This window comes from Microcebus murinus, chromosome 14 (assembly GCF_040939455.1).
Source record: "Microcebus murinus isolate Inina chromosome 14, M.murinus_Inina_mat1.0, whole genome shotgun sequence".
NCBI lineage: Eukaryota > Metazoa > Chordata > Mammalia > Primates > Cheirogaleidae > Microcebus > Microcebus murinus.
In genome coordinates, this window is record NC_134117.1 from 50,232,406 (window position 1) to 50,244,699 (window position 12,294).

General features: G+C 33.4%; 1 protein-coding gene across 2 annotated transcripts in view; it reads right to left on the bottom strand.

The window, feature by feature from the left end:
- The window catches only part of CTNNA3 (catenin alpha 3), a 1,492,617-nt gene that overhangs the window by 1,118,570 nt on the left and 361,753 nt on the right, over positions 1-12,294 (bottom strand). For both annotated transcript variants that reach the window (XM_012762717.2, XM_012762715.2), the window contains exon 7: positions 1,221-1,424. In XM_012762717.2, the coding sequence (XP_012618171.2) occupies positions 1,221-1,424 (204 nt within the window). The remainder of the gene's footprint in view (positions 1-1,220; positions 1,425-12,294) is intronic.

The window sequence follows — 12,294 nt, forward strand, 5'->3', positions numbered from 1 at the left end:
AAGGCATTTCAATACAATATTATCTTCCAAGATTCTTGTGACTCATAAACTATCTTGAAAAAATCTTTAAAAATATATTATATGCTAAAAACGGGGATATGCTTACTTTAGACATTCTAATAAGGTATGACATTACTAATATGTTATTATTCATGAAATCTGCTTTGCAAATTTGATTTCTTGACAGGCTAGAGATTTTTGGTCAGGAGCCAGAGTCATCAAATATTAAGAATATGATGATACGTCAAATGTGTTGAAGGGTCCTCACAGCTCACCAACTAATTTTAGTAGCATTCAATTATTCACATAAAGTACTTACACTAAACAATCTCAGATCTTGAATTTCATAGCCCAAAAAGCAATACAGTCGGTAACTAATAATTCTTAAAACATACCTTTGTAAATCTGGAACTATTCCACTTATAATAAGGCAGATGAACAAAATATTCCTGTTATAACTCTTTAATTTTGTTTAGCTCTATTTAAGAAGCCTTCATGATCCATACAGAGTTGACAATTGACAATATCTTCAAGATTTTCTTCTTCATTTTATAAATGGCATTAAGATTCAAGGGGAACAATAGTTGTAGACACTCCATAAATGAAGATTAGATGATATAGACAAAATGAAACAAAAAGGACCTTGAAACAAGTATTTTTGCCCTAAATTTAGACAGCATCTCCAATATTTCTGAGCAATAGCTAAACTTGCAAAAAAAATCTATGACACTATTGCCACATTTGAAAAAAGTATAAGAACTATTAAAACTGTATAGGTTCTTTACACCTTCAAATATGGCTCATGATCCCTGCAGCATTGCTTTTATATGATATGATCTAAATTCAAACTTCTAATGCCTTTTTATTATTCACCAACTTAACCCTGATCAACCTGCTCCTCTCTTTATCTTCTTTAGAATGCTTAAATTGATGTGCAACCCAAGTTTCCTTTCTCTAGCCCTGACTCCCTTCTTTAATATTTAGATACTTACACAAACAAAGCAATTGTGTAAATACACCTCTAATTCTGATTTTACCCCTGGAAACTCTTGGGGTTGCTGTAACCTGTGAACAATGGAGCAGAACCCACTCAGAAAGCCTACCCATGTAAAATCACATACGCACTTGTAATTTATATCTTATACATAGAAAGCATCTAAGCTATACTCAAAGTGTAAGGAGAAAGGGGACAGGGATGGGAAAGTAAACCAGTTACTTACATTGTTCATGTACTCTGAAAGCAGGTCCTGAAGAGCCTGGCGAATGGCATTGCATTCTGCAATAATCCGCTCCCTGTGGAAGTCCCTTGTGCATGAAGAGTCTGCCAACAGAGCAGCCCCACTGATAATAGCTTCAAGGCGTTTTTCTAGTGATGGTCTTATTTCCTCCTCAGTCACTGTGAGTGGATTCAGGACAATTAAATTCTAAGGGAAAAACACATTTGGATGGTTAGAACTCCATGGCATCCCCATTTTTATGAAAAACAAATATTCTTTTGTGTTCACTATTAGAATTCAGATGGATAATAAAAAAACATAACTGCCTCAACTAGTTCACACAAAATGCTATGTAGCGATTATTATTCAGATGAGTAATGAAAGTGATGCAATTGTAAGCATTGGTTCTAGTGTCAGACAGACCTGGATTCAAATCTTGCCTTTCCCGCTCACCAAGTTGTCTTACACTCTCTGCACCTCACCTTACTGCTATGTCAAACTAGAATATTAATGTTGCCTATGTCATAAAACTGTTCTAACAGTAATATAAATGCTTAATATAATGGCTGGCACATATTAACTATCATTTACAATACTAACTTCTTTAGACTGCAATATTTACATAATATTTTTACATGTATCATCTCATCCTAACAACACTATGAGGAGGTGGGCAGCAAAGGTATTAATAACCTCAACTTTCAGTTGATAATGAGTAAGGCTGACAGGCTATCTTACCCAAAGTCATACAGCAAACAATCGACAAAGTCCAGACAAGTATCCAGGTCTCATTTACCTGATTCAACACTATTTTCATCATGTCCCACTGTAAATCATAAACTCTAATTAACTTTAACACTAACATTTTATCCAAAAAAATCTGACTTTTCATTATTCATTTTAAAAGTTAAACTCTATTTTCCTGTTGATCTATTACAACTTCCAGTCATTTCCAGCTATTGGAAACTGACACGGTATTTTTAAGGTTTCCATTAGATATAAGCCTTTAAGCAATGAAGTCAAGATAATCTACAGCCTTTGAAAAAAAGATGGAAGGTATGCTGCCCTAAGGGTCCTTTATTAAAATGTATCCAGAGAGGAAGTCTTTCCAAACTTGGGCATAATGTGGTAATTGAAGAAAGAGTTAGTATAGAATAAAGGCTTTCTGAAGAAGCCTTAACCTAAAATGTAAAAAATGATCTTCAGAGTATGAGACTCTGAGTGAGTCTACACATACACACCCAAAACAATAATAAAGTCATTATAAGATTTCCATACTATATAATCTTATGTATAAGATTTTATATATGTGTGTATGTATATTACATATGTGGAAAGAGGTATGTACATATGTTAATAAAATATATATAAAATATTACACTTTAAAATACTAATCATTAGGGAAATGCAAATCAAAACCATAATGAGCTATCACTTTATACCTGTTAGGATGAATATTATTTAAAAAGACAAGAGATAACATGTGTTGGAGACGATATAGATAAAAAGGAGCACTTGCACCTTTTGTTGGTAAGAATGTAAACTGGTACAGCCATTATGAGAAACAGTATGGCGATTCCTCAAAAAATTAAAAATAGAACTACAAAATTATATAGCAATCCCACTTCTGGATATATATCTGAAGGAAACCAAATCAGTAGCTTGAGGAGACACCTACACTCCCACATTGATTGCAGTATTATTCACAGTAGCCAACACATGGCAACTACCTAAGTGCCTGCAGGTAAATGAATGGATAAAGAGATTGTGATATATATGCACACACACACACACACACACAATAGATTATTATTCAGCCATAAAAAAAGAAAGAAATCCTTCCATTTGTGACAACACAGATGAACCTTGAGGACATTTTGCTGGGTGAAATAAGCCAGACACAGAAAGAAAAATGCAATTTGATCTCACTTATATGTGGAATCAAAAAAGCTGAACTCATAAAATCAGAGTGAAGCAGCAGTTGCCAGGGGATGTAGGGGTGAGAGAAATGAGAAGATGTTTATCAATAGGTACAAACTTTCAGTTATAAGATAAACAAGTTCTGGGGATCTAATGTACAGCATGTGTGGTGATGGATATATTAATTAATTCAATTGTGGTAATCATTACATAATGTATATGTATATAAAATCGTCACATTGTATACCTTGAAAATATATTAATACATTGTTTGTCAATTAAATATTTAAAATTTTTAAAAATAAAAATAAAAAATTTAAAAAACTAAACATACTTTTTACAATACAATCCAGGAAATTACATTCTATGGTATTTGCCCAAAGCAGTTGAAAACTTACGTCCATACAAAAACATGCACATGGATGTTTATAGCAGCTTTATTCATAATTACCAAAACTTGGAAGCAACTAATATGTCCTTTAGTAGGTCAATGGATAAACTGGGTACATTCAGACAATGGAATATTATTCAGAACCACAAATAAAATGAGCACCAAGCCATGAAAATACATGGAGAAAACTTAAATACATATTATTAATACTAAGTGAAAGAAGCCAATCTGAAAATGCTACATTCTATATAATTTCAGCTATTGTATATGACTCTGGAAAGGGAAAAACTGTGGATACAGTAAAAAGTCAGTAGTTGCCAGGGGTTAGAGGGAAGGGAGTAAGGAATAGGTGGAGAACAGAGGATTTTTAGGGCAGTAAAATACCCTACATGATACTAAAATGGTGGATGCATTTCATTATAGATTTTTCCAAGCCAATAGAATGTACAACACCACAAGGGAACCCTAATATAAACTAGGGACTTTGGGTGATAATGATGTGTTAGTTTAAGTTCATCAGTTCTAACAAATGTACCACTCTGGCAGGGGTTATTGATAATAGGGAGGCTATGCACATGTAGGAGAGGGGAAAATAACGTAATGCATGGGATATCTCTGTACGTTTCTCTCAGTTTTGCTGTGAACCTAAAACTGCTCTAAAAAATAAAGTCTTAAAAAATAAGAAGAAAATAAAGTTATATGACCTCAAATTACCAGGACTTTCTTTTTTAGTAGAGCTTTGGAGTAAGAAAACTGAATGTGAATCTTTGCCCTCCACTTACACTGGGAAAGTGGTTTAAACAGCTGAAGCTTTTATTTCATCCCTTGTAGAGTGGGGAAAATAAAACCTACACCTACCACATAGGACTTTAGTTAATGCAGCTTTACAACATGTTTTGATATCTAATAAGGTAGGCCCCACCTCAGTAGTTTCCTTGCTAATACTACTTTTCCCTTTAAAAGCACTGCCACCTACACACCTGATGAACAGAGCCATAGACTACTATGAAGGAAGTGACACATCCTAAAACAAAACACTCTAATATGCCCCACAAATGAGTATCAGATAGTTATTCATTCCATAAACATTTATTAATCATATTTCAGATTCTGAACAAGGCTTTGGCCATGTCTTACCAGGACATGTAGAAGTTATAAAAAAGTCTTAAGCTACAGCATAAAAGCAATATGGTTGGAAAAAGTTTTCTGTATTTTAATAACATGATGTAATAAACGCTATTCATCATTCACACACTCTATATTCTATGATGGGATTGATCTGATTTACATTGAAAACACTAAAAATCTTACACCTATTCTCCAAAGTGAAATTGCCTATCAAAAGACATGCAGCTATGATTATAATCAAGTAACAACATTCTTCACAAAACACACGCTATGCTTCTAGCTGGGAGCTGAAGAAATAATAACCACATAGCATAAATAATGTTTCTCAAATAACATTATCAGTCTTCAGAGTGAGTGATAAAAATGGAACAAAATTTTTCCTTGTGGTTACTAACAGAAAATGCTATTGAGAGAACTCATAGACTCTCCTTCCTCTAGTATATGCCTTATCTCAATTCATTTCCACTTAATCTAAAGAATTGAAGCTTTAAATATAAAATGTAAACAAGGCAAAATGTGAGCAATAAACTGTAAATTAGCAAGATGATCATTACAAATTGTTTATAATAGTTTGGTAAATTAGTATAATTTACATACGCAAATTTACCTACATATTTAGCCATAAGTCAAAATGTACATAACTTGCCTTTTGTTGTATATTAATTACTATAACAGAAAAATAGAAAATATTTTAGAGAAATATTCAACATACTTAAAAGTAAATTAGGTTTATACAGACTCTCCTGAAAATTTTTCCCTTAAATAATGTGTAGATTATTTAAATAGCCTTCTGTATTGGTGGTTAACCAAAACACTGAAAAAAATTTCACTCATCTAATTCATTTTACCTCTTCTCCTGAACATATTTCTGTTAGAGTCAAGCAACCTAGCATATGTATAGCAAAACACATCATGAATTATTTTAGTTTTTATCTGGTTATATCAATAAAAAAACTTTGAAGTATTCTTGTATTTTCACAAACTGTATAAAAGGATAGATAGTAACATAAACACTTCCAAGAAGCTGCTGATTTTTCTGTGATATTAAATATGATATTGAATGAATCTTAGTATACATTCTTACATAATATTATAGACTGAGGAAATATTTTTTTTTTATTTTTTTATTTTTTTTTATAGTTTTGAAGTAATGGAGTATTTTTTTTTTTTTTTTATAGTTTTGAAGTAATGGAGTATGAGGAAATATTTTAATGAAAGAGCAAGTTAAGTCTTTATCATTGGTTTTCTTTTGGAAATATGTGTTTATATGTTTGATTTATCTCTACACATGGTCTGAATTTAAAACATATTTTAAAAATCCTAAAATGTATACACAATTGTAATTAACTTACTCTGTCTGTAATGATTTTAGAGAAAATACATGTGATTTTTATATACAATAATATTGTCAATAAAAATACATGCTCCAATATTTTAAGTAGTGTTAATCCTTCTTAATATTCTCAGTAACGTCATATGTGTCCTACCTTCTATGCTCATGAATTTTACTGATTCCAAGCTTAAATGAATACAAATCTGCAAAATTTAAACAAACTTTTGAACAGTTCCTACCATTTCCAAGGTTTATGTCAGTTGTTATGCCCATGGAGTTCCCCCAGAAAGCAACACATCAACAAAGAAGGAAAGAAAAGGCACACTGGGGGCAAATGGAAAAAAATAAGTGATCCCATTTGTGCTTTATTTCTGTTTGATACTACCTTCCACTTCTGTCTGTAATTATGTCCTTTGGGAGATATAGCAGGTTAAGTACAAACCCTGCATTCATGGTTGAATTGCACATAGTAGAGCACAGAAAAAAGAGTAGCCAATGTGGCACAGTCATACCTAATAACTGTAAAACTCCCAAAGTCATGTCTTCCCTAAAATTCCTTGAACAATGATGAGTGGGAACATGACTGCTAGGTGGTAACACTTTCTCAATAACGACATCCTTTGGTTGTACTTGATGTGGTCCCTAATGTCATCCTCATATTCTGTAAAACACTGCAATTTAAAGAGTGTGATATTCTGAATATTTTGAAATTACAACCAACTAAAGGTCTTCTTGGCATGAAGGGTTAAAAATCTACACTTTTCCTGGGGTTGAATGTATAGCTAAATATAAATCAATTTAAATGTTTCTGAGTAATTTTCTAGTTAACTGGGTCTAAAGAAAAAAAATTGTTCTAGTCATTGTGTTTGAAATTTTATATTAGGATTTATTAGCCAAAGTATACTCTAGAGCACAGTCCAAAAGAAATTTCTGTGATGATGAAAATTTCTGTATCTATAATGGTCAATATAGTAGCCATTGAACACTTGAAAGGTGACTAGTGAAATTGAGAAACTCAATTTTTAGTTTTATTTAATTATGATTAATTTAATTTTAAATTCAAATAGCCACATGGGACTAGTGGCTACAATATTGGACAGCACAGCTGTTGAAGTTAGTTTTAAATTTTATTTTACATGATATGAAATTATTTTGTTATGATGTCCTCTTAGCTAGGTTTCTCTGGATAAAAGGTAGTAATGATTCCCATATTACAAATAGAGGAGCTCAGTACCTCTGTACTGTTATCTGTTAATCAGAAAATGTCCCCTACAACACAAAACATCCATTGATGTCTATATAGAATTCTTTTGTTGTGATATTCTCTAGATATCTAGAGTAGTTGATTGATGGGGATTAAAAGCAGTATTTTCCTAAACAAGTGAGTATCTTTGGAGAAAGCATTGGTGGAAGATACAATTTTAAGCTGTTGCTTTACTTTATTGGGTCCTTTTCCCTAATGACTAGTTGGGAATGAATTAGAGTAAAAAACAGGCAGCTCCAGAGAATATGAATCACAATGCTGGAAGGGCAGGACACAAGTCTTGAGTGACTAGGATATAGAGATGATGGGCATCACCCAGAAAAAAAGGGAACAGATATCCTAGGAAAAAATTGTTCTAAAAAGAAATATGGGAAGGACATTAAAGACAACATTCATCTGTTTTCACAATTTATTCCATTCTGTCCCATTTTATATCTTTCTCTTTTTATTAAAGAAGGGTGTTGGTGGCCTGTTCCTAATAGGGTGCAGGTGTGTGACTGGAAAGGTGAGTCCTTAGCTTAATATCCTTTCCAAATTAAGAATACCTGCAGAAAAATCAACTTATTATGTGTTTTCTACTGCACAGATCATTTAGCTTTACTAGTTATATAATAATAAATTCCAAAGTTGATCAGCAAAATGTTAAAACAAGATTGTTCCTTTTGCTAGGCTTTGATTTTTATAATCTTTTGGAGATTTTACCAAAGAACCTTACTTTCTCCCTTGGTACTTTATTAATCTGATTTAGATTTTCATTCCATTAAGCAAAAAGAACATGTGAAATGCAAGAAGGAAGAAGAGAAGGAGGACGAAGAAGGAAAGAAAGAGGGAGAGGAGGAGGATGCAAAAAAGATAAAAGGGAAAGGAAAAGAGGTAAAAGGATGGGAGGAGATCGGAGGAGGGGACTGAGAGGAAAGAAGAGCAAGTGACAAGAAAGAAAGTAAAGAGCAGTGTGCTAAAAGATCTTGTGTCATGCACATTGGCAGCAATGAAACCAATGTGCTACTGTGTTTAATGATTCAGCCAGAACATTTAGTTGGTAAGGGAATGATTACAAAGGTACCTGACAATTCAGCCAAATAAAAATCTACCTTTCGGCACTATTGAAGATTTTAAAGGGCTACTAGGTTTGTTTTTTTTTTTTTTAGTTTTATAAAGTGCAGGTATACAACATGTCCCTTTTTGAACTTTACAATATTCTCATAGTTTGGCAAATGGGATGCAGAACAATATTAAAAATAAAATTAATGTTAAAAGAATTTATCATCTACATAACCAGACTATTTTTCAAGTAGATATTGATCTTATGCAGAGTAATAAGCTATTAAAGAGCATAAACTATATACCTTAAATTTAGCAGTACATAATGCCATGAAGGAAAATTTCATCACTGAACTCCATTCCAGACTTTTCTAATCAGAATATCATAAAACACTAGTTTACCATTATGACTGCCAAGCAAAAGTGTGGTAAAAACTCTTTGTCCCTTTTCTTTGCAGATGAAGGAGAAAGTAATTCAATACGAAAGCCAAAATCAGTGCTTGAAAGGAATGCCTTATCTAGAGAGAGGCGTATCAGGATAGCTAACGGTAGGGTTGTATTGGGTACTGATAAAAACTAATTTAGGTAAAATGGACTGAGTTTGTCTTCTGTAGTCTGGATGAGAAAAGATCAAATTTAAAGAGTTTTCAAATTAACTTAATTCTGATCTTGCCTGCTATTCAATATTTAAAGATCTAGTAGAAGGAAAAGTGTACTTCAAACTTCAAACTATGCTCAGGAATACGTGTATCAAGAGAAAATGGAAACTCTTACTATTTATGAAAAGAGTAGAGTATCCAATTTCTCAAGGTAATGGGGCTTTTAAAATAATGCAAAACAGTAATGCAAAGGAAGCACAAAATTTTTTTAGAGCCAAGATCCTCAGTTGATACTGCCATTGCACCCAAAGACTCTCCCTCTAAACATAGGTGGTTCCAAGGAGGCTCCTTGGTAAATTGCAGCCTGCCTGTATAGTAAAGTGACTCTATCTCCAAATCCACTCACAATGAAGGCCAGGAGTGGGAATCTATATCAGGCCGAAATTCTCTCATGCCTTCCCTAGCTCAAGCCACTCCTAGTTTAATGACCCCAAATATGCCTACAGGTCATGTACCAGATAGATTATAATGATGAATTATTCTCCTATTTGAGTCTCCTCAAACCCAAATGTCATGTATGCACTTTTGATTTACCTTTACAATAACAACTGTAACATAAACAGCCTACATATTATACCTTATTATAGATATTTTAAGCTCTATGTTTAACTTAGGACTACTCAGCTTTATAAATTCCTAAATACTAGAAAATATCAACTAAAACAAACTATTTTTACTGCCTTCAGTATGATGTGTCTCAGTATTTGTCTTGTGTTGTTTTTCATCAAAAGGTCAATTGACCTCAACTGATGCTCTCTCTGTCTCTGGGTCACTGACCTGATGGCTGTGTCTATTTGTTACATTGCGTTATCTGTCACTAAAATTCCTACTCTGACCCCGGCCTCCCTCCTTGACTGTAAGACTGATCCAACATTCACATGACTAAGTCATGTAAGAAGAAAAATATGGTCAGACTCATTCTAGGCATTGAAGAAGCCACTACTCCTATCAGAGACAAAATGGTTTCCACATGAAACACAAACAAGATTAATCTACCTCCCACAATGCAACTACCTTTCTTCAAAATTCATAACTCTTTCAGGCTGCTTAACAAATAAAACCTCCAGTAGCTCCATAGCAGGTCTATGCATCTGTACTGTATACATTTACATAAGCTGCTTTTCCATCTGCAGGACATGACATATGCCAGTTGACTTACAGTAGGCTTGGAGGAGAGTCAGACAGAGTGTTGGCAGGCACCTTATGTCCATTCATTGCTTTACATTTCTCCCCCTTACTCTGAGTTTTTGGTCTTTGCTCTTTTGGATCCTGCCTAGTAAATTATTCATTTACCATCAAGTGGTCATTTGTGGCTAATGAAGCTGAGATTTTGTGAACACTTAGTCCAAACAGCTTAGATGTCAGCAATCAACCTAAATAATCAGGCTTTACTTTAATTACAATTCTATCTTCCATTTCACATGTTAAAAGTAGAGATGTTATCAGGTGATGAGAAATAAGCACAGTACAAGTCAATCTGAAAATATCTGAAGGATTTATCCAGGACCAGCTACATAATTTGGAGAGCTCAGTGTAAAGTGGAAATGTGGTGCCCCTTGTTCAAAATGTATTCAAGAATTTCACAATAGCAACCTCAGATAATTAAACCAAACATGAGACCTTTCCATCTATGGGGCCCTATGCAACTGCACAGGTTGCATACCCAGGAAGACAACCCTGGATTTGTAGAAGAAAGCATGAGACATGTTTGTCATTTCTTTTAAATATTAATCATGCTTATTATAAAAACTAATATGTTGGCAATATGTTCTTCACAACCAATAGTATCTTCATCAGAAAAGTTTCTATTTAGAATTTACACTGACATTTTTCCTTTTCAATTGGTCTCAGAAAACAAGATTTCAAATTCTACTCACAGTATAAAATTTAATTAGGTTTCAAAATATAATTGCCTGCCACCTCTCTTGCCTTTCCAAATCTTACTGTAATCAATAAGGCATGCAAAAAAAAGCTTGTAAGTGATAGATCCATGGCTGGATTTAGGCAACCCTAAATCTTACACTTAGCAAGTGAACACCTGCCACTAACAAAAGCCATGGGTGTAAACTCTAGGAATAGCATGGCCACTGAACAAATGTACTCATTATAAAGCAATAAACAAGAAGCAAATCCTAAGAAGAAAGCATGGTGCTATACCATGACCCACACCACAAACCAAATTTGACCTGTGCCTAAGAACAAAGTACCACCTTCCATATCTTGATGAAAGGAAAAACAGATTCTTCTAAATTAAGGCTGGAATCCACATGACCAAACTCTAATATGAATTATATTTTAGTAAATTTTTAAAATGTAAGATTAATTATTAATGATTCTCCCAGACTACCTTACTTTTCCTGATTTCAGTGTATCCTGGCAATATTTCTAAAATAATATCAATCCATTTCAAACAAAGTACTCTATCCAATAGATAATGCTTGATTTGCAACAGGTGGCAGAAACAAAAGAAAAGTGACCGTAAGTGATCACTTTACATAGTAAATGTAAACTTCCAAAGGCTTTGTGATAGTATTATTATTGATAATCTGATTACTGATAGTATCTGCAGCTATAAAAAGAGGGAACTATGGATGTCTCTGCTTAAAGAAACTAGAGCACCTTCTGTACTTGGAATAATTTTAACTAATATTCTTTAAGGAATAGTTATAGAAATGGTAAATTGTTATTTTAGTTTACATTCCATGTATATTTGTGTTCAAATGATTTCCCTCATAAAACTAACTCCAAAAATATATTTGAATATCTTACTTCTCCCAACTCAATTCATCCTCCTAATGAGAGTATGAAGCCACCATTCTGCCAAGCATGGGTCCATTTGATATCTAAGCTATCTTGGTCCACTTCCTCTCTCTTACACTTTATAGTCACTACAACTGTCACCTTTTTTTTCTTCATATCTATCCCTCTCCTTTTGTTTTCAATTGCTGTACTTTTGAGCCTTATTACTTCCTATTTGAAATATTACAAATCTCTTGATTCAAATTCTCTTGATTCTTCTTGCCTCCATCCAACCCTGCAAAATAATCTGCACATCGTGACTAATTAATCTTCCCATAATATCTGTTTGATTTTGTCTCTTCGCTAATCAAATATTCCTCATCAAATTTCTTAGCTTGGCATCCATTAAGGTTCCTCAAAATTTGGTTTCCTAGCCAGGTTGTCTACTGTTCTGCTGTACTGTATAGCACAGTGTGAATGAGCATAGGCTAGAAATTCCAATTTCATTACTGCAGAAAAGGAACAATATTAGCCCTCTCTTTGAAAGAGAAAAATACTAACTTAGAAATGTGATTTCCCTAAGAAGTAAATAGGCTTTTAAA